The following is a 27,906-nucleotide window of genomic DNA, read 5'->3' on the forward strand; positions in this document are numbered from 1 at the left end:
GATTTTGTACGTAGTCCTTGTGTTCAGCTGGGTGTATTTTGATGTGCTATCACTACACCTGATGCTGTCTTCACCACTGCTTTGTGACACAAGCATATGATTTCTAGTTATCCAGAGGGAGGGTTACGTGGAGTAATAGATGTAACTTTGTTCAACAGGTTCTAGCTAGAGCACGATAGTGTTTGATGCATAAGCCGCAATCTAGTCTGTATGTACTGTCCTTATACAGGAAGCACCTTTCTATCTGTACTAAAACTTAGAAAAAAACCAGACTGAGGCATATTTTTATAGCTAATTGTATGAAATAATTTAAACACTTCCTTGATAATGTTTTTTTGTCAAACTTTATTCATAAAGTTTTGAAGCATTAGAGATAAACAATGTAAAAATCACTACTATATTAAAAACAAAGTGATTTAAAAGAGCATTCCTTGACAGCAGCTCGTGAGCCAGTATGGTTGGCCATACAGAAAATAACATCTACAAATTTTTGTAAGTAACCAGAGTGGCTTTAAAATGTCTTTAAGGAAGACAAATACAAAAGCAAATGAAGAAACATTGTCTTTTTACTGTTAATCACGACCAGATTTCTACTTCACAAAAGATCCATTCCAGCTAGTATATATAGTATAATTATACCAGCGAGTATATATATTTCTCCTAAAAATGAAATATTACTGCTCATAATGATTGTCAAGTGCAGAAAAAGAAATCAAGACCAAGTTACAGAGCACATCTTCTAACCTGGAAGAAGTTACATGGAGGTCTCACAGAAGCTACTGGTATTAATATTCTGCTTTGAATGGGTAGTCCTTGTGATTGACAGCCCTGAGAAGAGAAAGAACTGGTTATTTAAGTAATGTAGAAGGTATCTTCAGCAGCATTTTGTTATTGCAGTCTCCCTCCCCCACTGCCAAGGCACTCAAGTTTTGCTGCTACCATTAATTTGAACACAGGCTTGTGAGCAAGCACGTGCAACACCAAGATGCTGAAGGGAATACCCCAAGTGAATCTGCCTCCCGATGGCTGTTCCAGGACCTGTTTCATTACCTGGGGTCAGAGTTTAAGACATGAGATCTCTCTGGTTTTGATGATGTATGTTTTCAATATAAGAGATATGAAAATGTAGGCAGAGATAAACCTAATGGGTAATAAGGATAATAAAGAACATACTGGGTCACTGGAACTGCCCTCCAGTTCCTGTTAAAGCTGAGGATGACATCCATCTCCTTTTTAGACAGTTCAAAGTCAAAAACCTACCATAGAGGAAAAAGAAAGTAAGCGTTACTAAGGTTTCTGAGTCATTAGGTATTAAGTGCGATTCATGCATTTATGACTTGAGGTAGGAACATACTGCAGCCACAGTTAATAAATCCCCTGATTTCTCAGCCAAACACCATTTTAACCTTGAAGTAATCAAGACAGTACTTTTCTCTCTATGTGCTGTTCGTAGCAATGTCTTACAGTTCTGAATAGTTGAATGCACCACTGCCGTTTGTGTTGTGGTGCACAGACAGAAAGCTTAAGGTGCTAAAGATGAATTACCTAATGCATCACAAATACTGGAACTAGCAATAAGTATTTCTGCTACCACAGAGAAATACTGGTTACCAACTGCGTATAGTTGTCTCACAATTCATTGGTCATCTAAGAATTCTTGCTGGTTGTTCAAAGGAGAAGTCAGTCCAAAATGCAGCAGCATTAATTGAAAGTAGCTCAGAGAGATCATCTAAGATGCCAGGCCTTATGAGCAAACCACCAGCTGAACCTCCCTGCCAAGGGGAGCAACAGCCTCAAAGTGAGACATAAACCATAAGCCGTTTGGTATTTGCCATTTGGTCCTTAACACCTTCAAGAGGGGCTCTCTTAGCATCTCCCAGATGGCAAGCAAAAAACTGCATTCCCCTTCCAGAGTAGCAGAGTGCAGCCCACCCTGTTGAAACCCATTTCTCTCCTGGCAGGAAGAAAATGCTTTTTCCTAGAGAACAGGGGCAGATGGTTAGGTAGGGCTGAGCCCCAATCTTTACATCTGTGTTTCACTTCCAGTGCCTCCCAGATTCTGCTTGGAAATGCAGAGAAGATATGGGTGTGGGTGCTTATCCTCTGTAAAAAGTTGTCAAAAGTCTTAGTGGAAACATTGCCTTGATGTTTTCCTGAACACGCTGCGGTTTGTCAGACTTGGGAATGACAATCATGTCTCTCTGGATAAGGAACCGGATCAGAACCTAGGAAAAGTCAAGGAGGAGCATGAACACAGCAGTACCAAGAAATCCATTCAAATGCATTTTGTGTTCTTTTACTTTTTTTTTTTTTTTGCTCCACGTACAAATCAATTTCTTTTTCTACAACCATGTTCATGATTTGGAAGACTCTACCAGTGTGCACACAGGAGTTGGACGTGCCTTTTGCTTGCAGTCTACCAACAAAGTAATTTTTTCTGGCCTGTATTGTTTCTACATCCTCAGTTCTCCAGGATTTGTATTGTTTTCATTTATTGTAGGTAGGGAGGGAGGGGAGAGCAGAAACGATGCTGCTTCTGGGTCATATTATCTGAATACTCAGACCAAATGAACATAACGATACTGTAAATTATTTTGGTCTCACAGGTAAGTACCTCACCGAGGCTAAGCTTTTTGAAGTTCTTAAAAAGAAAACCATATTTATGGATGTTAAAATTTCCCCCCTCAGTAGCTCCATATAATTTTTTATCCTGTTCTGCCTGCCTTAAAATATGTCTGTGGTGATTGCTTGTGAACATGTGGGTTTGTTTGAAGGGCAGTTTCTGTGTAACCTGGGCATGAATTCATTTGCGTAACTAGCAGCTAACAGAAAAAAAATCATCTTTAATAATCAAGCTGCTTTCAATAATTCTTTGTGAACACAAGCAAACAGGAAGCAATTGAATAAGCCTGCAAATTACAGGGCTCCTCTGAAAGATAACTCAGTTACCTTAGCTAGAGAAAGCAGTAATGAGTTGGCTTGATTTTTAAGTAAACCTCAGAGGAAAAGGGTTCTCAGGGACCAAGCACTTCTCTCTGGGAGAAGAAGACTTCTCCCGAGGAAAGGGGACACCTGAGGTAAGCATGTACCACTGCTGATCAGCCCCTACAAAGTTCAGCACTCCAGACCTCTTAGAAAATACCTACTAATTCATATGAATGCTGGCAAAAACTGGGGCAGTATGAAGAGTCAAGTGCAGTTCAACTCCAATACACTCTATGTCTAGAGAAGGTGACATCTACTAATTGTAAAATTGTCTGAGGAGGAAGAAGTTTGCCCTGACAACCCCACTTACCTGTGCAGGGGTTTTATGGTGTCTAACTGCAATCTCTTTAATCTGGGGATCCTCCAGCAGCATAGGTTCCCCTGGCTTGGCCCTGTTAAAAGTAAAAACTAGGATATTGATGGTAGAAAGGTATTAGCTTCCCTGCAGGAAACCTTTTTTGCAAATTACTTCACACAAAACAACAGAAGCAGCACTTTTCTCATTATACCTGATTATTTAAATAATTTGCCTCAAAGATTCAAGTTGCAAATGCTTTGTTTTTCATACAGAAAGGCTGCAGTGCTTTCTTACCATGGGCGATTTGGAGAGCCAAGGGGGCTGTACGCTGTCAGCACAATCCCTTTGGATTGACAGTACTTGATCAGCTTCTCCTGGGTTAGGTACGGGTGACATTCAATCTACAAGCACAGAAACACGGTGGTTGAAAGAGAGGCAGACCATGCTGGGCTCCAGAGCATAACTAACTTTTTGATTTGTGTTGGGTCACAGAAAATGTGAAGAAAAAAACTCCCAGTATTATGATTAAAATCCATCTTATAAAAAAGTTACACAAGACAGTCATATCTGGAGGCCTGGCACAAAGAATGGGCTTCTTCATACTAAATACAAAGATAATGAGGAACAGATGAGAAGAATGAAAGTACTTTCTGTATCAGGAATCAGGGAAATCTGTCTCCTGGACTGCTAGAGAGCAAGACCGCATCTGCAGAGGGACAGCTCAGAATTTCTGTAGTTTAATTTCTGTTCTGAGTCACCCAACCCCTCCTTAAGGAGACTCCTTGACTTTTGAAGAAGCCTGGGGAGATGCCCATCCCTAGGTTAGCTCAGATCATGTTCTGACCAGACATTTGGTCAAGATGTCCTTTAACTGGAAACAACAGAAGCCTACACAGGGATGCTACTGAACTTGCCACAATCCATAGTATAACCACAGGGATATGTCCACACTGCATAACATGGCACCATGCACAACCCCGGCCTTAGCTTTGGTACCAGGCACGGTGACATGAAGTCCATGTACAGTAGTTTATCTAGACCTCAGTTAGACTAGGCATCTGCTGTAATGACAGTGTTGGGCATAGGCATACTCATAGAGAAGCAAACTGGAGTCAAAGCCTGAAATTCTTTAAGGTGTCAAAGTTAGGGCAGCTTTTAGCATTGTGGTAGTTGGGTCTGTTCCCACCACAACTTGATAACCCTAATTAAAATATTTCCAAGTCCTGTCACCCCTTTCTGATAAGTCCGGCCAGTGCACATGCTAGCCCCAAGCCCAGGACCCAGAGTGGGGATTTCCTTGGCTGTTCCCAAGCTGACAGAGACAGGAATTCAGCACCTTCAGCTGAGTACAAAAGAAGTCACATGCAGAATAAAGTCAGAAGGTCCTGATGCCCCTGCTGTCCTTCGATTTCATTCATGAGGTGTGTGGTGAGAATTTTTGATGTAATTGTATACTTCAACCCTCTTTTTTATGATGAGGTTTAGTGAAACGCTTTATTTTGTATTGAAAGATAAATACTTCCAGTGAATCAGTACAGAGCATGCTGGTACATTCCCATGCCTGTGCAGTAGCTTGCAGTGTGGAGTTTGCTGGTTATCCAGTTTTGTGGCAACTTGGGCTGTGACACAGACAGTGTGAAAGAGGACGCGTAGCAGAAATTCAAATTCTTACACATGCAAGGTAATGGATATTTTCACTGCTTTCTAAGGTCTAAGAAATAAATCATCTCTCTGTTTCATATTACTGTAATATGAACACTCCATACTGGTTTGTATGGTTCTGTTCTCAAATCTCCACTACAACAATGTACAATACACGCAAGTCGACAAAAATATTTTCTGTTGAGATCCGTGTCAGCTAAAATCCATCAACACTGATGCCACAGCAAAGCCTTGCCTGTTGCAGGCAGTACTTCTTTGAAGAGACTTTCAGATAACAAGCAATATCTAGTGCTTTGCAAGATCTTCCTATGGCACCAAAGCTATTTAAAGGTTATGGCAGAAGTCAGTTTTAGAGCTGATGTGTCACCAGAATAGATTTAGGATTATTCTAAGATTAGTTGACATCAATGGAAATAAAAATCTTACCTGGTTATTTACAGGCTTGTATTTCAGTCCTGGCTTGTTCAAGAGTCTTTCAATCTGCTCATGGTTAAAGTTGGAGATTCCAATGGCTTTTACCAGACCACAATCCACCAGCTCTTCCATGGCCTAATGAGTAAAGACAACCAACACATTTATGAGGCGGTATTACTGTCAACCACACTATTTTATTTCCCTAAAGCTAGTGCCAAACCTACAAACAACCTGTGCTAGATTAAATAATAGTATCACAAATGAAATAAAAACACCCCAAAGCTTTTCACCTCATTACCTGTATACTTTATGTCTGATTGCAGATCAGAAAGCAATATGAGAAGATTAGCTTGGCCAATGCTTTTGTAATGGGAAGAAAAATCTTCTGCTTTGGCTTCTTTGGGGGTCACTTTATCAGAGCTAAAAAAGCAAGAGAGACCCCTCCACCTCTTCCTGTGCCAGGACACCACCTCTGAGTTGGCAGAACACAGCACAGAGGATGTTAGCATAAACTCAGTAACTTTAAAATACTTTCTTGCAACTGTAGTCTTCTATCATACAGAAAACTATTTCCCAGAGCTGTAGCATAACAGAGGTGCAGGTGGCAGGAAGAGATCCTGAATCATCTCAGTCCAAGATGAAATAAGAGCAGCCTGAGATGCTAATGCCCACCACTGAAAAGTGTGAGAATTTTTTATCCGTGTGAATCTCCCAATAAGCCAACAGCCACACCTGGATTAATCTATGCTTCAGTTCTACCATTGTGTATATGCAAATATTATTTTAGTGACAGCACCTACAATGCCAATAGTTTCCTACTCTTCTGTCTTATTGAAGACATGCTCCTCAAAACACGGGATGACAGCAGCTCTGCTCCTTCTTGTCATGAAATACAGTGTTGAGCAACAATCCTCCATAGCCAAACTAATCTCCATCTCTAGTGCTGATACCTGCTAAAAAGGGCAAACATGAACTTACCTCCCATGTGTCCAGAAAATCAGTATCACTGGGGATACTCATACCCTTTTCATCCACAGGAAGCAGTTCTTCACCAGCCTGTTATTTCAATGTAGATAATAAACAGACTTTCAGAAGAGTTTCATTCCTATTGTTTACAAGTACTTCTAACTGGAATTACAGGCAGCAAAACTAGCAAGTTATAACTAAGAATCATGTGTGTTCATCAGTATTATCTTTTGGAAGAGTGCCATATTTATACAAATCAATCACTGCATATGAAGAGTGCGGATTAGTAGCAATTATGTGAGTTACTTAGGCAGATCTAGACAGGAGGGAAGAGACAACTCCCCCACTTTCCCCTTTATTCTAGGGTGTTTATTTACTTTATACAGGTATAGACTAGAGGGGGGAAAAAAGCACATTCTTTCTGCACTCTGCTTTATTTCTCACTGTTGGTTGCTCCAGATCAAGCCAACATCTCCAAAACCTGAGACGCTCACACTGTTCTGGCTCAGCAGGCAGCCATGACCCCAAACTGCACCATCCTGTGCAGGTTACAGTTTCCTCAAAGAGGGTTTATACCCTCATGTATCTTGCTCCAACAGGCTGGAAAGACAGACCCGTGCACTGAAACATACTAATACCTAATCAGTGACTGAACACTTGCTAGCATCAGGTTCAGGGGAGAGCCAAAATGAACCACAGCATGACCCATCTGCACAACGGAGATGCTCACAGAACCAAAAGAGAGAACACACCAGCAAGGTAAAAAGAATATAAAGCAGGACTACCTTGAATCCCATAGGGTAGTGCATCAGGTAGAGGTCAAGGTAGTCCAGTTGCAGTGCAGCAAGGCTTTTCTTGCACGCTACCTTAACCAGGGACTTCTCGTGAAACGTGTTCCACAGCTGTGGGAAGAAACCAACCCTGACTGTGATTCTACAGCTTCCACGATCCAGACCAGGTGATAGATGCTTCTCCCTCCATGGTCTAGGAGGACAACTCCCTTCCCACCTACCCAGTGTGTACTGAATGGATGCCAAACAAATGGAAGCTGATATTTTAATGAAGAGTAGAATCATAGAATAACCAGGTTGGAAGAGACCCACTGGATCATCGAGTCCAACCATTCCTATCAAACGCTAAACCATGCCCCTTAGCACCTCATCCACCCGTGCCTTAAACACCTCCAGGGAAGGTGATTCAACCACCTCCCTGGGCAGGCTGAGTATGTGGAAACACTTCATTATACTCAACATTTTCTGGCTTTGCTGGTGAAAACTCCAAGTCATAAGTTTTTTTAGTTGAAGTGTTTTTAGTTTTTGGTAAAGAGCATTGTGGAGATGAGTGGGTGAGATAAAGGAATAGAGTAAATACATAGAAAATATTTCAGAGTTAAGCCCCATCATTTAATTTCTATTCCTTTTCAGGCTCATATTTTGTATGTGACACCACTTTCTAAGGTCCTGCACACCAGTAAGTAGCATGGTATCTTTGAATTCAGATGTCTGTCTTGTCTTTTTTTCTGATCTTTCTGTGGTCCACACAAATGAACCTTCAGTACAATTAAGTGACTTAATAGATGCAAGGAAATTATTAGATCTGCAACAGCCATGCTACCTTTCCAAAGCTGTCAATGGTTCCTTAGGTACAAATACAGGATGAAATTTAGAGCAGACAAGACACCTATGAAATGAATATTGTAGAAGGAAATAAGTCCTTAGTTTACTTTACAGATGGAACAAAGTTTTCTCTTAAAGAAATGATACATGCCCCAATAATTCTGCATCCTCGTACCTTAGTGACAATGAAGAGGTCTTCCCGTTTCACAGCCCCCTCCTTGATCTTCTGCTGGACTGCATTCCCTATTTCATTTTCATTCTGGTAGAAGTAGGCACAGTCAAAAAGGCGGTAGCCTGTATCGATAGCAACCTTCACCACTTCTTCCACCTTTCCTGGAGGAGCCTGAAAGCAAAACCAACCAAACCATGAGCTTTGCCATGGCATTCTGGGAAATAGCTCCACAAAGTTTCCCTTTCCAGTTGCCACTGGAATTTGTCACCTGCATTTAAGCCGCATTTCAACTTTTCAGGAAAACAGTGGTTTTGCAGGAAACTGAAGAGAGCAGAAAGGAATCATAGAATCATAGAATCACCAGGTTAGAAGAGACCCACCGGACAATCAGGTCCAACCATTCCTATCAATCACTAAACCATACCCCTCAGCACCTCATCCACCCGTGCCTTAAACACCTCCAGGGAAGGCGACTCAACCACCTCCCTGGGCAGCCTCTTCCAGTGCCCAATGACCCTTTCTGGGAAAAAAAAATTTCCTAATGTTCAGCCTAAACCTCCCCTGGCGGAGCTTGAGGCCATTCCCTCTTGTCCTGTCCCCTGTCACGTGGGAGAAGAGGCCAGCACCCTCCTCTCCACAACCCCCTTTCAGGTAGTTGGAGAGAGCAATGAGGTCTCCCCTCAGCCTCCTCTTCTCCAGGCTAAACAACCCCAGCACTCTCAGCCGCTCCGCATAAGGCCTGTTCTCCAGCCCCTTCACCAGCTTTGTTGCTCTTCTCTGGACTCTCTCCAGAGCCTCAACATCCTTCTTGCGGTGAGGGGCCCAGAACTGAACACAGGATTCGAGGTGCAGTCTCACCAGTGCCAAGTACAGAGGGAGGATAGCCTCCCTGGACCTGCTGGTCACACCGTTTCTGATACAAGCCAAGATGCCATTGGCCTTCTTGGCCACCTGGGCACACTGCTGGCTCCTGTTCAGTCTCTGTCAACCAACACCCCCAGGTCCCTCTCCTCCAGGCAGCTTTCTAGACAGACTTCTCCTAGTCTCTAGCACTGCACAGGGTTGTTGTGCCCCAAGTGCAGGACGCGGCATTTGGCCTTGTTAAACCTCATGCCATTGGACTCTGCCCAGCGGTCCAGCCTGTTCAGATCCCTTTGCAGAGCCTCCCTACCCTCCAGCAGATCCACACTTCCACCCAGCTTAGTATCATCCACAAACCCAGCCTAGTGTCATCCGTTGTGTTTTGAGACATTATGACTCTGCCTTTTCCTGCAGGGTAATGCCCAGCATCATTTTCCTTTCTTTGTTCCCAGTGCTGCCCATTTACCTGCCCCAGACCCTTTCAGACACGGCAGGTTTGTGGCTCAGACCTCCCGCTCCTCCCATCCACGGCTGCCAGATGTCTTTTGCAACCCACATTCGTTCTTTCCTCGTTGGCGGTTCCTTCTTCTGCACCCCTTCCTCTTTCTTTTGCCTCCCTCCACCTCCTTCGACTCCTATTTCTTCCTTTTTCCTCCTTTTTATCCCTTGCTGGCCGCCCCCCTCCTTCCCCCGCGCCGGGCGCCCCGCCCGGTTACACAAGCGGCCGCGAGACCGACTCTCCGGCTCCCTCCTCGGGGCTGTGTCTCCCCGGGCAGCCCGCACCGCACCACGGCAGCTGAACCAACCTCCTGCTGCCCCTCCCCTGGTACCTGCCAAGTGCCCAGACCCAGGGCCGGCATCTTCATCTTGTTGCTCAGGACCACGCAAGGACTAGCCATGGTTACCCGCTCTTCTCCGTCCCTTCGGGCTTTCTCCGTACCCCACGAAGGAGCTTTAAAGGCTCGGAGCCGCCCGGCTGGGGCCAATCCCTGCCCTTGCTCCACCTCCCCCCCAGCCTCCCCTAAGGGCATCGGGAAACCGGAGACGCCCGCGATTTCGAAATTTCGGGTGGGTCTAGAAGCCTTCTGCTAAGAGGAGTTGGTGTTTGCTTGGTTCTGCTTTGAACAAACTAAAAGCAAGGGCCTTAGTGATGAACTTGGCACCTTGCGTGTGTTCTCCTGCAGCCTGAAGGGCACAAGGAGAGCTGCTGCATGAGCTGTTCCGGCACTGAAAGACTTTCTCTAGGTGCAGAGGATTAAGGGACAAGGCACGACCAATATGATCAAGTGAAGCCATTTTAATCAGGGTTCACAACACATTTATACCTCTCTTAGCTGAAGCAAGCCATTGTGTTACAAGGTCTTACGAGGAGCAGCTGAGAGAGCTGGGGTTGTTTAGCCTGGAGAAGAGGAGGCTGAGGGGAGACCTCATTGCTCTCTACAACTACCTGAAAGGAGGTTGTGGAGAGGAGGGTGCTGGCCTCTTCTCCCACGTGACAGGGGACAGGACAAGAGGGAATGGCCTCAAGCTCCACCAGGGGAGGTTTAGGCTGGACATTAGGAAAAAATTCTTCACAGCAAGGGTCATTGGGCACTGGAACAGGCTGCCCAGGGAGGTGGTTGAGTCACCTTCCCTAGAGGTGTTTAAGGCACAGGTGGACGAGGTGCTAGGGGGCATGGTTTAGTGTTTGATAGGAATGGTTGGACTCGATGATCCGGTGGGTCTCTTCCAACCTGGTGATTCTACGATTCTATGATTCTAAGCTGATTTGTCAAATCTCCTTTAGCAACAAATAATCATTATTTACATACATTATTGTACTTTCCCATGAGACACGGCTATGTGAGCACTCTGGTCGACAAAGTAACAAGTCAAGGACTCCCGAGGAAAGCTTCCCATGAGAAAGGAGAGGAGTACAAGACAGAGCAACTTTCTAATGATACAGAGAGAAACCTTAAAGACAGTGTGTCCTCTACAGTAACTGATTCTTTTGCAAGGCTAGCTTTATTCAGGTGCAAAAGCTGGGTTGTGCACATCTAAATATCCGTGAGCATTTTGATCTAAAAATTCCTCAACATCTAGGCTACTGTCAAGTGGTGAAAAATGGACTGAAATTTCCTTCTTTTGTCCTAGAAAATATTAGGCACACCTGCTGTTCATGGAGGAGTTCATTAAAAGGGAACTTGGTATTCCCTACCTGGATTCTGTATTCCTTGTCTTCGCAAAGGTTCCTGCCTGCTCCTCACAGGATTTTTGTGTCAGTATCATAGAATCATAGAATCACCAGGTTGGAAGAGACCCACCAGATCATCGAGTCCAACCATTCCTATCAAACACTAAACCATGCCTCTCAGCACCTCGTCCACCTGTGCCTTAAACACCTCCAGGGAAGGTGACTCAACCACCTCCCTGGGCAGCCTGTTCCAGTGCCCAATGACCCTTTCTGGGAAAAAATTTTTCCTAATGTTCAGCCTGAACCTCCCCTGGTAGAGCTGGAGGCCATTCCCCCTTGTCCTGTCCCCTGTCACTTGGGAGAAGAGGCCAGCTCCCTACTCTCCACAACCTCCTTTCAGGTAGTTGGAGAGAGCAATGAGGTCTCCCCTCAGCCTCCTCTTCTCCAGGCTAAACAACCCCAGCTCTCTCAGCTGCTCCTCATAAGGCCTGTTCTCCAGCCCCTTCACCAGCTTCGTTGTGGAGGGAGTTGGCCTCTTCTCCCAAGTGACAGGGGACAGGATGAGAGGGAATGGCCTCCAGCTCTACCAGGGGAGGTTCAGGCTGAACATTAGGAGAAAACTTTTCCCAGAAAGGGTCATTGGGCACTGGCAGAGGCTGCCCAGGGAGGTGGTTGAGTCACCTTCCCTGCAGGTTTTCAAGGGAAGAGGTGCTGAGGGGCATGGTTTAGTGATTGATAGGAATGGTTGAACTCCATGATCCAGTGGGTCTTCTCCAACCTGGTGATTCTATGATTCTATGATATAACTCCAACACCCTAACCTGAAGCATCTTGCATGTCACAGAACCTAGGTATTGTGTTTGTCAGAGTAGGGATTCACTGGTTCTTAAGTCTCCTTTTTTCTTTTGCTTATATTGCTATAAACTCCATCATGTTCATTGTTGACCCCCTGACTACCGGTTTACATGTTCCACTGATGTCTCAGTGTGAGTTGTACAGCATGAGTAAGGGAGTATCAAACATTTTATGCTTGGACTGATAGGATTTGTCTATCAAAATATAGAGACTACTGTGAATTACTGTGCCACTAGTGCATTCTAATGACAATGTTCGATGTCACTTGTTAAAATTTTTATGGTTTGGGTTTATATTTGAACAAAAATTCTTTCTGTTTTCCTTGCCCTGGTTTCTAAGCCATTGGTTTAACCAAGCTTCATTGTCATCTTTCTGCTGCCTTGAAGGTCATCACACTTTGCAGAATGAAAAGGATACCAGATTGATACGAAGCAGAGAGAGAAAAACAAAAAGTAGGCAGGGAAAAAAATTTTCAAACTGACATGACAACTCCAGTATGTTCAAGCTAGAGCAGTGGGAGGAGGTCTCTTCAACTGAAAACAAATATGAAAATAACCTCACCAAACCAACCCCCTGAAAAAGAAAAAACAAAGGTACCACAAGAGATGTGAGGAGTTTAACAGAAAAGAGAGAGCAAGAGCTACAGAAAAGAGAAGGACAGAGGCAGATCTATAGAGATTTTTTAAAATTAATAATGTTACATTGATTTTAAGGCCAGAAAGGACCATGCTATACCTCTGCACTGACCTCTGATTACGTCGACAAACTTTTTACAGCAAGCCTATGACATGTATCTATTGTGTAATTTACTATTAAAGATGCATGGGTGCTACAGCAACAGGAGCTGACTAAAATCCTGTCAAGAACAGACTAGAAAATGTTGAGATTGAGCTACAACTTACCTTTAATTACATCAAATCTTCAGTGGAAAGGTATGAGATTGCATATGCATATGCATATGCATATGAGATTGCATGCATATATTGCATGGTTTAGTGTTTGACAGGAATGGTTGGACTCGATGATCTGGTGGGTCTCTTCCAACCTGGTTATTCTATGATTCTATGAGATTCATTCATAACCGGTCCTTTACTTTGTTTTATTTTTTTAAATCAGGTGTCTAGTCTTCAACAGTTTTCTTCTCTCTAAACTTTTCTTCTAAGACCTGAGGTTTCCACATTGACACTTTTGAAATAATTTACTTCTGTAAAACCAGTGACTGGTGGGAGAAGGTAGGGGATGACTGAGTTCAATCAATTCAGAATTTTTATAATTTAGATGCTTCATTTTATGTTGAAGCTGGCCTTCTCTGTGCAAATGTGCTCCAAGCCTTTACATACTTAGCCAGTTCGGCATTTTAGATCAGTGGAAGCAGATGATGTCCAGATTTGCCTTGAGTATTATCTGTTCAGACTAAACTGTGCTTTCTCTTTTATCAAATTTTTAGCTATATGATACATATGTGTGTATTCTTTGACATTTTTGTGTGTGTATTCTGTGACTGATTGGAATTACACTGTAGCAAATCACAAACTTTAAGCTTGTAATCATTTCCTTTCAAGGACCTCTTTTTGCATTCTAATTCACCTTGGAGGCTGAGCCCTGTGTTATGTACCCACCTCAGCATGGTATTGAGAGGGAGTCCCTTTTCTGCTGGGGCTATATTCTTATATTGGACTATTTGACTTCTAAGGGCTGTGTCCATCTATTCACTTTCACCAGCCTGACCATAGCAATTAGCCAGCTCTCCTAAGAAAGGCTGCGCTGGAGAGGGGGAACCATGGAAATCCCCAGTCTTGGCTAAAGAATCACATTCCCAAGAGCATCAAAAAGAGTTTGCAGTGGAAAGCAGGACTTGAAATTGCAGAATTACGTGACTTCTAAACAGCCAAACAAAGAAGGAGAAAGAGGGAATTAAGGACTGCCTGGATCCCAGGCCTTCAGGACAGAAAGGATACAGCAGATGGATGTGCTTGCAACAAACTTCCATTCCTTCAGCAGGGCTGAGTGGGTGAAACGGTCATCAATTTCTCATGGCCTTGAACCTTTCACCCCATTGGACACCCACATTCAGAGGGACAAAGTTCAATTTGCTACTCTCCTTTACTAATGCATTTCATCATACCTTTTCATACACCCTTTTCTTAAGATAAGTCTGTGCCCACAGATTTGGATACTGTAAGATGTGATTGTTTAACACTGGGGTCAGTTGTGTTCCAGCCAAGCATGGCCTCATTAGTACTAATACGCACTTTCTCCATGGGAGGTGCAATGGGTGCTGATTTTAGCAAATGAGCAACAGCATGGGCTTGTAGGGGAGATCTGCTGGAATGACACAGTGATGTGCACCAGCTTTTCTGTCTTGGTATTTCTGTTCTGTTTCACCTGATTGCTTTTTGTGCATGGAGAAAGATAACTGTCATCATTTATAGCCATATAAAACCTGACTTCATGGGAGTTAAAAAGTTTTTGTTTTTTTTTTCTTTCCTAGATGCAGTATGGGTCCATAATTGGGCCAAACTATCCCAATGTTTTAGCTGAGTCACGATGAATTTGCTTCTTGTAAAGCCTGGCTGCTCGCCCGAGCATCTTGTCATGCTATTTCATGAGTCACAGTGTACAGATACAGGAGGCGACTAGTACATAATGTTGTGAGGGTGGCTACCATTTTCAAGTCATTGCTGTCACCTCATTTACTAGTGTCTGATTTTGAGTTGTCCTTCCTTTAGAGTAATGTCCTTCCAGGCAGTAATGGTGCTTCTTTGTGGTTAACCCTTGCCAAAATATTGAAGCACAAAAAGCAAAGCTCTTCCGTGTCTAGTCCAATGTTATTGGGAATGGTTTTGTTCAGATGAAAATACTTAAGTCAGGAAGTGCTAACATGAGGGAGCCTTACTGTTCTTTGGAGAACAAATGTGTGTTATTTTCCTGAACTTACAATAAGGACTCTGTCATAAATGTCTCCTTGTGCAGAGCTGACAAGCGAGTAACACAATAAGTGAGGGAAACAGGAAATGTATTCAGGATGTGAATTTTGGTTGGTGTTTTTTTTTCTTTTTTTTATAAAAGATGTGGAGAGTCAGCTATGTCAGAGAGAAATGTGAAAACAATAATGAAATGACAAATATGAAATAATTAAGAATAGACAGGTGACTCCATTTACATTTTAATAAACTGTTTTTTTTTCTGTGAGTCTAAATGCCTACTGGATATCTTTGCAGAATTTGTTATGGGTGAAGACTGAGACATTTCCATAGAAGAGTGGGGTTGGAAGGGAACTGTAAAAGTTGTGTTGTCCAACTCCTCTGCTCAAGCAGGGCCACCTAGAGCTGGTTGCCCAGAACTATGTTCAGATGGCTTTTGGATATCTCCAAGGAGGAACACTTGACAACACCTCCACTGCTCAGGCACCACAGTAGCAAAGTGTTTCCTAATGTTCAGATGGACCCTCCTGTGTTTCAGATTGTGCCCACTGTCCCTTGCCCTGCCACTGGACACCACTGAAAAGAGCCTAGCTCTATCCTCTTTGCACCTTCCCTTCAGAGATCTATAAGATGTCCCTGAACCTCCTCTTCTCCAGCCTAAAGAGCCTCAGCTCTCTCAGCCTCTTCTAATATGAGAGATACTCGAGTTCCTACATGCTCACCTCCATCCTTCTCTGTGCTTTAGCTGAGTCATGTTCCCATCCCGCCCTGGGCAGCCTGGCAACCCTCCCAGGCACCCAGCCCCACTTAGCCACAGGCTGTGGCATGTGGGTTCAAGTGGAACCTTACCTGTAGGAATGACAAACATGCCAGAGCTGTTCAAAGTGTGGCTGTCACTTCTTGGGGTGCTTATCCAGACCTGCTTTTTGAGCTTGTTCTCCAGCAGGATGGCTGTTGTAGTCCCCGGTAGCTGGTGTTGCAGCTGTGAATTTGGCAGGTGCATGCTCTGTGCTTATTTGTAAAAAAAAAGTACATTTTGCTAAGCTTACAAGAAGCAGCCTGTTGCAAATCGCTTCTGCAACAAAGCTCTTCCTCTGCTGCAGGCATAAAGCTGTCTCAGTAGTCATTCTTCAGGGTCTTTGTGGTTGGATGTAGACATGGCACCCCATATCAAGTTATGCTCCTCTGCCTGAGGCTGTTCTCTGGGCTGGAAACTTTGGGATCAGAAGTGTCAAGACATCCCTGTACTTTTGGAATGAAGCAGTTACTGGGAGATCTGCCAGTTTTCCTGGGCTTGTAACAAAGCAGGAGGAGGCTTTTAGATCAACGTCTTTTCTGCTGGTTTGGTGGGTTCTGAGAGACCTGTGCAGTGCATGGGTTCCCAAGCTGAGATGCTTTGGGTTGCCAGGCTCCCTGGCTATGCAAGTTTCTTTACCGAGCTGAGGTTTCTGGGTGAGTTAGGAGATGAGGTAGCAGAACTGCTGTATGCCACTGTGGAGCTGGAAGCCTTTGAGTTTGTGCTTAGTTTTTTCCTTTGGATGATGCCTCATTGGTACAAATGCAGCAAGTACGGTGAGAAGCAGCCAGGGCCCTTGCGAGCATGTTTTCTTCTGCAGTTCTTTGGCCATGCTACCTGAATAGGAGCTGTAACAGTCTGAGCCCTTCCCCGTGCTTGTTGGGCACTTCCTCTGAGCAGCTTTGTCATACAGTCTGTAAGATGTTTCAGGGTATCTGGAGGATATGTAGTAAACAATTGCTAGTGAGCTGTTCTTTCTTTCCCCTCCCCATGGAAGCTACATCTCTTTATGCTGTGTGATCAGAGAGACCTGGAGGAGGTCAGCCTTTGACCATATTTGAGGTGGTAATGTGTTTCTTTGTATGGTTTAAGGTATCTGTTGCACTGCTTTAAGAAGAGCCTGAGCTGTGTGGAGGCAGGTCCCTGATGACAGTTTGGTGGCTGCTCAGCTGAGACGTGCTAAAGGGGCTGCAGGGTTGTGCTGGGCGCTACTGCTGGGAATGTTGCAGCAAGACAGGTCTCTGGGGAGAAGCAGGGTCTGTCCAGGAGCTAGCCAGCCCTTGGGGATGGTGGAAAGTGCTTCATAAGGATCAAGGTACAAACACTAGTGTCACTCAGAAATCTATTGAGCTGGAAGGGATTGGCACAAAATTGTTTATAAAGCCTTTACACTTTTGTTCTGCCTTATTGCCTTATGTCTATTGAAGATAACTACTGCTGTAAATAAAAGCCTTCCAGGCTTTTACGGGTGAATATCAGCCTACATCCACCTCTGTGCTTTATGTGAGTCACAGTCTCGTCACACCCTGGGCAGCCTGGCAGGTCTACCAGGGCATTTAGCCCCACTCACCCTTGAACTGCAGTGTGTGGGTGTGAACATGGTAAACTTGGCAGTGGTGTTCGAATCACGGCTGCCACCTCGCTGGCACTTCACCAGCAACTGATTTATAGGTGGCCTTGCTGTAGGATGAGAGTGGCAGTCAGTGAAAACAAATGATTGCCGTTCTATGTTATACTTGACACACCCAGTCTTTTGTCTGTTTTTATATTATTGTGTACTCTCAACCTGTCTTTAAAAACAAAAGCAAACAAACCTTAATGACTGATAGCAGGAATTTTGTACTCTGACTGAGACAGAGCTACTTCCATCTGTCCTGTTTCCACTATATTACGTTTATGGATCTGACAATGTCAACATGAAGTGACACATTAGTGGCAATGGGAGCTGAATATGTAAGACAGACATCTCTGAAATGCTTTGAATGATTCTCGGTTCCTTGAGTGGAGTGGCCAGAACACAAATTAGGGAGCATGTCATGAGTTTTCAGGACTTCAACAAAATCATCTACACACAGCAGCTGCCTTTGCAAGACACTTGCAAGACACTGATTTTACCAACACTGAAGTGAAACTTTTCACCAAAACTCTAAGACCAGTGTTAGAAATTAATCGGATCAGAATCACTGGAGGTCTACCAAATCCCCAGCCTAGTATGCTGTGTTTCTCCAGAAGTGTGTACTTTAACTGTGTCCAGAAGAGCCTTCAGGTAAATTCTGTGAAACCTTTATCAGTTCAACAATTGTGCAGCCTGACTGCTGAATATTCCTTGCTTTTAGGGCCCTTCCTCTCTTCCACTCCTCCTTTAAATTTTGGAGCTTCTCCATTGCAGTTCACTTTAGAAAAGAGCTGAGACAGCATCTTTAATACCAGGTACTCTGAGTACCTGAGCTAAGCAGTACAAAGGGAATGGTGGTGGCTAGTCATGGAGGAGAGCATAGGAAAGTTTCAATCTGTGAGGAAATGTACTGATGTGGCAGCAATCCAGCTTTTCCCACTCTGAAGTGTTGATAGCAATTGTCAGATACCTGTCAGCTACACTTCATGCAGTTATATCTGAATATCAGCAATCAGATATGCCTGGGTGGCATCCAACAAATTACCTGACATAGTATTTACATTTAGTGAATAGAAATAGTTGATTTCGAAATGGCTTAGATGATGACTAATCGCTATCATTGCTGCTACAAGAGAATTGACAGTCTCTTATTTAAAGATCTCATTAAAATAGGAGCGTTTGTATTAAAGGGGGTATACTTAGAAATGACAAGTTAACCAAATTCGTGTAAACAGAGCTGTTTGCTTTTGTTAGTGTTATATTCTTAATTTAGATTTTTGTTTTCTTGTTCATGTATAGACTTTTTTTTTACATCAGACTTTTCTGGAGTTTTAAATGCGGTTGGTATTCATGTGTAAAGAGGAAGGGTCCTGTGACTTTCTGCAGACCAGCTTCCAACTGCACTTGTACAACCTTGTTTTTCAAGAGAAGACAATGGTGCTAGAGTAAACTCAGGGTAGGTGTTATGATGATTTTATTTTATTTGTCAAAGAAATCAAATTATTAACAAAGCTAGACTGTGATAACCCCATTTTAAAAGAGCTTTAAGAAGAATAGCCAACTTTACAATGTTTTAAGTAAAGAGAGAAAATTTGAGATTTTTTCCAAGGAAATTATTTTACGTGATCGCTTTAAGTGGCTTTATGCTTCTTTTCTATGTTAGAAGCATAAGAAACCTTGAAAAACTCTCTAGTGTTATGAAGGAATGAAGATCATAGGTCCTACCTCTCCCTAGATCGTTGGCAGGAGATTCTGCTGTTCTTTCTACAATTTTGGTGTAATTTATTCTTGATTTTAGCGATGTTTCTTTAGCTGGAGGTTCAAACCTTCCTAATATACTTATGTGACCCCTACAGAATAGGAGGACTAACTGGATGTCAGCTGTGAACTTCTCAAAAGTAAGTATTACATGTCCTCTGGTTGTGAAAATTAAATTGCAATGTTTACACCTATCTCATATTATTTTCTAAGTTTTCTGTACCTGAAAGACATAAATAATGAATTCTTCCTTAGCCTGATAATCTATAAAGCCTGATAACAATGCTTCAAGAGAATGACTTCATTGATGATCTTTATTAAATTAGGGAGAAAGTGGAAGTGTAACTGGTGGGGAAATAAGGAGAAGACTTAGGAAGGGCTTCTATGTAGAAGTTGCAGGGCATGAGATTAGACGTGAAATGCAGAAAGAAAGAAGAGAGGTCGGGAAAGTAGGATGATAATACTCTTAAATGTAAATATGTTTTTCATCTGGGTCTCAATGAAAGCAACAATGTACTTTAAAAATAAATAACCAAGAGCACAGTTGCTCTTAAAGCACATCATATTTTATCGTAGATCTTTTGCTGACATTGTTTTCTTATTGACGTCAGTGGAGGTTTCAAAAACAATTGAAAACAGCTGTCTGTTTTAAATACACATTGAAATCATCAGGGAAAATGGTATACAGTCTTTCCCTGGAATACACTTGATACTAGTCCAATGTGTCTTTTCATCACAAATTTTTTATCATCAATCATGGACCTTGTTTATATTTGCTGCCGTGTTACATGTAGTAAGGCAGATCTATTAGATAAGGGTACACTGTAATATGTAACTGGTTTTACCAAATCCATCAAAATCACTTTCATCTTGAATACAATACGTTTTATTTTGCTCTTTTGTCAGCCACTGTCAAGACTGTTCTCTTTCAATACTTTAGAAGATAACTCTCTTTTGAGGAAATAAAGTTCAAACTACATTGATTTAATTTCTTATATTTATTTTTATTGATTTTTGTGCTGGTGTATTAGGCTGAATGATTTTTACGCCCTGGGTTTTCACTGCATGATTACACTGATATATTTGTTAATTGACAATATTGTCCCCTTTTCTTAGAATACAGAATATGTTTTTGCTGAATCCTTCCAAAGTGACACTGGAAAAAACATGTCCTTTACCTGAAATCATCTTATCTCTGCAAGAGCTTGTATGATTGCTGCTTTTTTCAACCTTACTGTGTATGGTCAAAAGTGGCCCATGCAGAGGAGTACCAAGAATATGAACCAGGACATGAAAACGAAAGATTGTTTAATTTTATATATAGTGAAGTACAAAGTGATTATGTTTAGGTGAAGCTAAACGTGTTGTAGGTTTTGGTTATTTAAACCCTTTTTCTTCTAATATTTCCAAGTGGTGATCAAGACAAGTTTGTCTACATAAGGCTTGTGGTCACTGCAAGTGCCCTGAATCCAGGTAGCAGTGTAGTGTCCTGCACTCAGTTGGAGCGTAAAGAGAAAGATGAATATTGTGTATGGCTTGATTCTTGAAGGAGATCACCCGCAAAGGTCTGAAAGGAAGAAAACAATCATTCCCCAATAAAAAATACCACCCATAAATATCACATTCAAAAATCCCACAAAATCTACTGCTTCTGCAACTGAAAATTATGCCTACAGCTCTTGCCTTCTATTACAGGAAGGGTATATCTGTATTTTTTCTTATATCTTTCTGGACCTGCAGAGGGTGCAAAATCTCCATGTAACATGGCTTAGAAGAAGCTGAAATGCTCATTCATCCTCCTTGTGTGTCCTGCTTCTTTGGCAAATTGTAGGAACATTTTACCAGCAACAAGATGCTTGCTGGAAACGTAATGGTATGAAAAATAGAGACGAAAACATTTATTGTTGCAAGCAGGGCTGTTGGCAGAAGTCTTTTATTCTTCGATGTTGAAGCCTAGTGCCTGAGTCATTCTCGCTAGCCTAATGCTATTTGTTCCCTTATCATCTTATCTCTTTTCCCAATAATATAATTTCTTCTACATTATCTCTATTTTACTTCCTTCTCTTCAGCCTTTTATTTCAATCTCTATATTTATTCTGCCTGACTACTTCTGTTTGAATGCTTGCTTCTAGTTCTAAGCTGTTTAATCGCATGATGAATATGATGGAAGTAAATGGCCAGCTACATGGCTTTGGGTACCCATTTTATTTTCACATGATCTCAGCATTACATAGAATAGCAGAATAAAATATCAACATGGATGTCAAGAGGCAAAAAATAGGTATCCTTATGCTAAGGCCCAGTGCAGTTCCTCCTGTTCAGTGTGGCTGCGGACTACAGTGAATAGAAGGAGCTCCTTGAGGCTAGTCCTGATCCCACTGAAAAACAGTAGAAGTTGACCCATTGATTTAAGGGATGGAGCTGCACAAATTGATTTTAATAGCAAACATTTGAGAGAAAGGGATAGACTTTTTTGCCTCTTTTATAGAATATATTCAGTTAAAGGTTGTTTGATGTCTCTGTTTGGCTTGTGTCCTGTGGAAAGCAGGTGTTTGAGAGCTTCACTAGATGAGGCTGAACATGTACTTCATGGTGTGTTTCAGGTACTGTTTTAAAATAATCTATTACATTCAAAAGATTATTTATGGGTCTGAGACCTAACAAAACTGCTTCTTATAAAACTATGAGTTGGTGTGAGAATAGCAAATTAGCAGGAAAATATCATCTTGCCCCTGATATTTACCCAGTGCAAGTTATTTTGGTCAGAAGTTTCAGAAGTAGTCGTGTAGCATAGTATAATTTGTATTTGAAGATTTTTTAATAACTTTGACTAAATGTGTACATGCAGTTTTCTAAGATAAAAATGATTAATTGTAAATAAGATGTTTGATTTACTGATGTTATTATGATAATATTGTAATAGCTATTTTCACATCATCACGGCAATATTGTGTTAAGACCCACATGATTTAGAACTGCTGAAAAGAGCACAAATTCAGTGATATAATTTGGTAGGGAAGAGGAGTACTACTCTTCACAAATGAAAGCCTTGGGGGCTATTGTGTACCTATCTGCAGCTTTCTTATAAACCAGTAATAATCATATATGAATAATTTAGAGAAACATCTGTAAGTTGCTGCCTACCATTTGTGCAGTGTGGTGGCCTTCCCCTAAGACTGGAAAGCTGGGGGTTCCCAGCTGTAATATGGTGTATTTACTCAAAGGGGCATATGATATAAGGCAACGTCACAGAGGAAAGACTACTGATACAGCATATTGTAATACATGGTACGTTTGGTAATAGAGGCCTTAGGATCACAGAATTGCTTTACAGACTTCCTTGCTCATTAATGATAGATATAGGGGAGTACATTAGAGAGCCTCCATACAGCCTAGGACAAAGCTACAAACGGAGATTAAAATAGTGTCTTTATAACTATATATAGCAATATATATAGTTATAATAATATATAACTATATATAGCAATATATATAGTTATAATAATATATAACTATATATAGCAATATAAACTGTATTTGCCAGGCTGAGATAGTAGGAGAATCCCCTCGCTGAGCAGCAAAGATTTTCTTTTGGTTTGTGACCCTGATGTGGGTGGCAGGGATGGCTGGTCAGAAGGGACTGGTGCAGTGTGGAAGCCTGGCATGGGCACACTCACAGTGGTGTGTGAGGAACGCAGGGGTGGTGGGATGCCAGTACCTGATCACAGAGTCATAGAATCACCAGGTTGGAAAAGACCCACTGGATCATGGAGTCCAACCATTCCTATCAAACACTAAACCATGCCCCCTAGCACCTCGTCCACCCGTCCCTTAAACACCTGAAGGGAAGGTGACTCAACCACCTCCCTGGGCAGCCTGTTCCAGTGCCTAATGACCATTTCCATGAAAAATTTTTTCCTAATGTTCAGCCTAAACCTCCCCTGGTGGAGCTTGAGGCCATTCCCTCTCGTCCTGTCCCCTGTCATTTGGGAGAAGAGGCCAGCATCCTCCTCTCCACAACCTCCTTTCAGATGGTTGTAGGCAGCAATAAGGTCTCCCCTCAGCCTCCTCTTCTCCAGGCTAAACAACCCCAGCTCTCTCAGCCGCTCCTCGTAAGACCTGTTCTCTAGCCCCCTCACCAGCTTTGTTGCTCTTCTCTGGACTCGCTCCAGAGCCTCAACATCCTTCTTGTGGTGAGGGGCCCAGAACTGAACACAGTATTCAAGGAGCAGTCTCACCAGTGCTGAGTACAGAGGGAGAGTACAGCTCCAGGACATTATTTTAAGGATAGCCTGGACTGAGTGGAGAATTTTAATTTGTGATTATTTGAGCAGTGTATTAGGTAATACTTTATTAAGCTCAGAGTGGTAAGAAGAGAGCTATAGGGATTATCTTCCCCCTTGGGTAACTTTTCTCTGTATGTAGGACAATTTATTGTTTTCAAGTATTATCATAATATCCTTTATTATCGGCTGCTATTTTTAGAAATCTGGCTGCTGCATTTAACTTTATTTTCTATGTATGCTAGGGCCTTGCCAGAAGAAAAAAAAATCACATTAATTTAGTTCTTTTTGCTGATGTTTTTCATTCTTTCATTCTTTCATTTCTATAATAAAAAACTCATCGTTTTAAACAGACTGGTAGAGCTTCATATAAATTTGACTACCTCACAACCACCAGAAGTGAAATTAGTGATAGGGATGAATAAAAATTTTTAAATAAAAATAGATGTATGAAGATTGCTGAAAAAGGGTAGAGGAAAATAAAGGTCTTGATTTACAATTCCATTCCAAGCATTCTGCCTCCAAAGGACTTAATTATCTGAGCAACAAAGCTCTTATTACAAAAAAAAAAAAATTACAAAAGCAGCAAAGTTTATGGTGTTTTGAGTGGTGTTCCTGCGATGACTGAAAAGACATCCATTGTTTCATGTTTACTTCTGTTTATGAAGGAGGATAGATGAGAAAGGGACCTGCAAAGACAACTTTATGGTGAGACAGGTGCTGCTGCCACTGGAGCCCGGGTGTCATTAATGGCAGCTGTAAGCACAGATGTGGATTGTTGCACTCATTTTTTTAAGAACGTTTAGACTACAATGGGAGTATGATGGGGCTCCTTAGGCACAAAGTTTTTAACAGATTCCTTACCTGCATAGTTTATAATGATGCAGAGAAGTCCCTAAGCTATGAAGTTCATTTACAGAACTGGATTCAGGCACAAACATTTTTGGACTCATGGAGTCCCTCTGGGAATCCATTTTGTAGGTGTAAAGCACAAGATCTGGACAGGGATCTGCTGCAGTTCTCTGATAGCTGGCATCGTTAAGAACATTTTAGCTTTTTGTTTTCCCTCCCCTATAAGCTAGTCAGCATTGCATATGGTCTCTTATGTATACACAGATAATGTCAATTCTTACAAGGGGGCAGAATCCACTGAAAAGTTATTTCCTTCGCATATGCAATCACTGCCTGCAAACTGCTGTCTCCATAAAGAGAACACAGTTTCACATTTGCTCTACACTTGGGAATAGCTGGTTTAAAAAAGAAGTCTGTCTCCGTGGCAAGAAGAGCCTGTGCCATATGCAATGACCATTGAATAAACTGAAAGGATTAAATGGCTGCGAGAATACATTTAAAAAAATTACATTTCTTTCTCTGAATGAGAAGTGAAAGAAGTTTTAATATTCTATAGTTAGGCAAAACCAAGGAAGAGCCCAACTAGGACCCTGCATTCTGGGTCCAAAGGAGGGCTACAAGGATGATCTGAGGGCTGGAGTGCCTCCCATATGAGGACAGGCTGAAAGAGTTGAGTTTGTTCAGCCTGGAGAAGAGAGGACTCTAAGGAGAACTTATAGCAACCTTCCAGTACCTGAAGGGGGCCTAAAGGAAAGCTGGGGAGGGACTTTTTAAAAGGCTTGTAGTGTTAGGACCAGGGGGAATGGCTATAAACTGTAGAGGGGGCAGATTTGGATTAGACATAAGCAGGAAATTCTTCATAAGGAAGATGTTGAGACACTGGCACAGGTTGCCCAGGGAAGCTGTGGATGCCGCATCCCTGGAAGTGTTGAAGGCCAGGTTGGATGGGGCCTTGGGCAGCCTGATCTAGTGGGAGATGTCCCTGCCCATGGCAGGAGAGTTGGAATTAGATGATCTTTACGATCCCTTCCAACCCAAACTATTCTGTGATTCTGCAAAATCAGTGTATGGTCAGAGTGAGAGAAGGAAGATTTTTCTTTTGAATGCTGTTGGATTCACACTTCATTTCCACTAGCAAACAGGACACTGTTAGTGTCTTAAACAGTAGGAAGAAAATACTCCCCTCTCCTTTCTAGAGAGTTGTCTTCCATATGATCATTAATTTTGGCCACATTTTATTTTCCTCTAATGATTCAGTACTTATTAAGGCAAGGGACGTTAAGTCAGTGATTTAACCTTTTGTCAAAGATGTGTTTTGAAGATTAGTTGTTGTATGTACAGTTTCTACATTAGAGTGGAACAGGAGATCAACATTTTCAGACTTTGACCACACACTGTGGAGGGCAGGCACACACAGTGATCTTTGTCTTGTGAGGCTGAAAGGCCTGTGAAGAACTGATAGAAACAGGTCAGCTTCTCCCCATCCATAGCTCAGAATTCTGATATAGCCCAAGTGCAACTGAAGAGGGCATGCAGAGGTGTGTTTAGGAATCTCCAGTTCCCTGCTATGAATCTGGAGCTTCTGTTGTTAAACAGTCTTGTTTTTCCACTTTTCTACCTCTTCATGGTTTCACAAAGAAAAAGGAGATTAACTGATGTATTTTAGAGGTGAAGGAGTCCAGTTCAAAGCAGAATTGCCTCTTCTCTTTGGTGTAGCTGCTGTGATTAACTTCTGGCTGACAAATGGTCCTTATAAGTCACAATGTTTCTAGGAGTCTTCAGTTTAATTATTTTTTTAATATTAAATAAACAGAAGCCTGCTATATCCCTCTCCATTTTCATAAACAGGTTTTACTGTTTGTGAAAGAAATTCTATTGATAGCTCTGGAAACCTGAAATATTTTCATCAACTTCAGATAAGATACATCAAGTTACCCTCAGTGTGAACTCACATTTCAATCTAGGATAAGGTTCCTACAACAAACTGACTAAGCAGAGGTAAATGTACTCCCCGGCCTTGTTTTATTTGGGAACTTAACACATATGCCATAAAATTTTGGGGGAACTTTTTATGTTGTTTTTGTGATAATCATTCAGTCATTATCTCTTTGCAGTTCTTTGCAAATACAGACAAGAGCTTTAGTCAAATTCTCATTCAAGAAGGTGTTATCTTAAATCAAAATGGATTGGTTCTTTCTGCAGAAAAGAATTGAGTGTAGAGAAGAACCAAACTCCTGATTTACATATAAAGACAGACAAGGAGAGGAAAAAGCATTCTATAAATGTAGAATGCTTCGCTTGCTAGATTTTAAGTGAAATAATAAATCCTTGGTAGGTGTTTCTTACACACAAGAAGCCTATGAATTTTAATAGTATCAGGTTGTACAAATCTTCACCAAATAGGAAAAGGATTTAAGCAGGGTTTCTCATCAGAGCTACAATAATATTTTTCAAAACTTTCATTTTTGTTTAAGTTTAGAAGCCAGATGTTCTCTGAAATACTTCTTGAGAAACAGATTCACAGGTATCTGAAGCTGAAATACAACAGCTTCTAAACACCTGCATTGCATTTATTTTAAAATTTATCTGAGGCTGAGTTCTAGTTCTCCCTGGGGCTGATTGAAGCTCTATTAAAAATCAGGGCAAATGTTTCCACTGCTTTGAGCATGCTTTGGGTAAAGCCCAGAAATTTCATTTGCTTGTTGACTGTAGCATCAATGATAGCTTAAATCAGCCCAGTACTGTGGCAGTCTGGTCCTTTAAGATTCTCTCTCCACCTGCACTTCTTAATGCAGAAAAACATATTGCTGAATTACATCATGGTGCCGGTATTGAAGTCCATAATGTGCCAATTCCCTCTGGTGCAATCTGAACTTTTCCTAGGAAAGCTTTGGAGGGAATACTCTTAAAGATTGGGTCAGGCTTCAGTACCTTTTCTCTAAATGAAAAAGTGCTTCAAAGAAGAATTTTCGGCTTTGCTATCTCAAATCTCTGCTAATTTTGAAACATTTTGCTAGCCTTCTGCTATACAATCCATGCTCACTGATACATTCTGCCTTTAAATAAAAGCTGTGATGTGTTGGGTGAGGTATTTTCATCAAAGTTTGTGTGTGTATTAATGCCATTAAAAAGCACAGTAAAACCTTATCTGAAATGCCATGTATGCATTTAGTCACCCATGCTTAGAAAGGTAGGGTCAAGTTGCAGTAGATATGGGAAAGCATAGCTTGTATTACTAGAGGAGATTACAAGAGCTTGTCTTTTGGAAATAATCCAAAGAGAGATAAATAAAATTGAGTGACATGTGGGGGTAGGAGTAAGAGCTATTAATTTAAAGTGGATTCAAGGATAGCTTTTGAGCAAAGTAAAGTTTTTGGTCTTTTTTCAACAGCTAGTTGAAAAAGGGAGTAGCCCAAAAATGCATAGGTGTCAGTTCAGTTGCAATGATCAGCTAAACTAAAACATACACCCAAATGTACTGACCATTAGCTGTTTCACAGGCTCGACAGAGAGGAAATAAACTGGATTAGAGCAGGGAGAGAAAAACCCTTTGGCAGCAGACTTCCTAATGAAAAAAATAACTTCAGAATGACTGGATGGTAAAATCCTAATGCAGATCAGATGGTAGTTTTTACTTCAGTCAAGGAAGCAATATAAACTGTCATGTCGTTTATGG

General features: G+C 41.9%; 2 protein-coding genes across 3 annotated transcripts in view; one reads left to right on the forward strand and one right to left on the reverse strand.

The window, feature by feature from the left end:
- The window catches only part of USP18 (ubiquitin specific peptidase 18), a 424,666-nt gene that overhangs the window by 396,664 nt on the left and 96 nt on the right, over nucleotides 1-27,906 (forward strand). The window lies entirely within an intron of this gene.
- Nucleotides 326-9,958, reverse strand: LOC138722714 (aldo-keto reductase family 1 member B1-like). Its single transcript, XM_069861218.1, has 10 exons — nucleotides 9,805-9,958; nucleotides 8,117-8,284; nucleotides 7,111-7,227; nucleotides 6,338-6,415; nucleotides 5,372-5,494; nucleotides 3,578-3,684; nucleotides 3,296-3,377; nucleotides 2,142-2,225; nucleotides 1,174-1,256; nucleotides 326-828 (listed from the first exon to the last, which is right to left on the reverse strand). The coding sequence occupies exons 1-10, from the start codon at nucleotides 9,871-9,873 to the stop codon at nucleotides 786-788; spliced, it is 954 nt and encodes a 317-aa protein (XP_069717319.1). The 5' UTR covers nucleotides 9,874-9,958; the 3' UTR covers nucleotides 326-785.

This window comes from Phaenicophaeus curvirostris, chromosome 1, assembly GCF_032191515.1.
Source record: "Phaenicophaeus curvirostris isolate KB17595 chromosome 1, BPBGC_Pcur_1.0, whole genome shotgun sequence".
Taxonomy (NCBI): Eukaryota; Metazoa; Chordata; class Aves; order Cuculiformes; family Cuculidae; genus Phaenicophaeus; species Phaenicophaeus curvirostris.

Coding starts and splice junctions, on each gene's coding strand:
- LOC138722714 (XM_069861218.1), bottom strand. CDS start 9,873: ATGGCTAGTCCTTGCGTGGTCCTGAGCAACAAGATGAAGATGCCGGCC. Junction 5,495..6,337: donor ATTTTCTGGACACATGGGAG/GTAAGTTCATGT, acceptor TTTACTCATTAG/GCCATGGAAGAGCTGGTGGA. Junction 3,378..3,577: donor GGCTCTCCAAATCGCCCATG/GTAAGAAAGCAC, acceptor TACTTTTAACAG/GGCCAAGCCAGGGGAACCTA.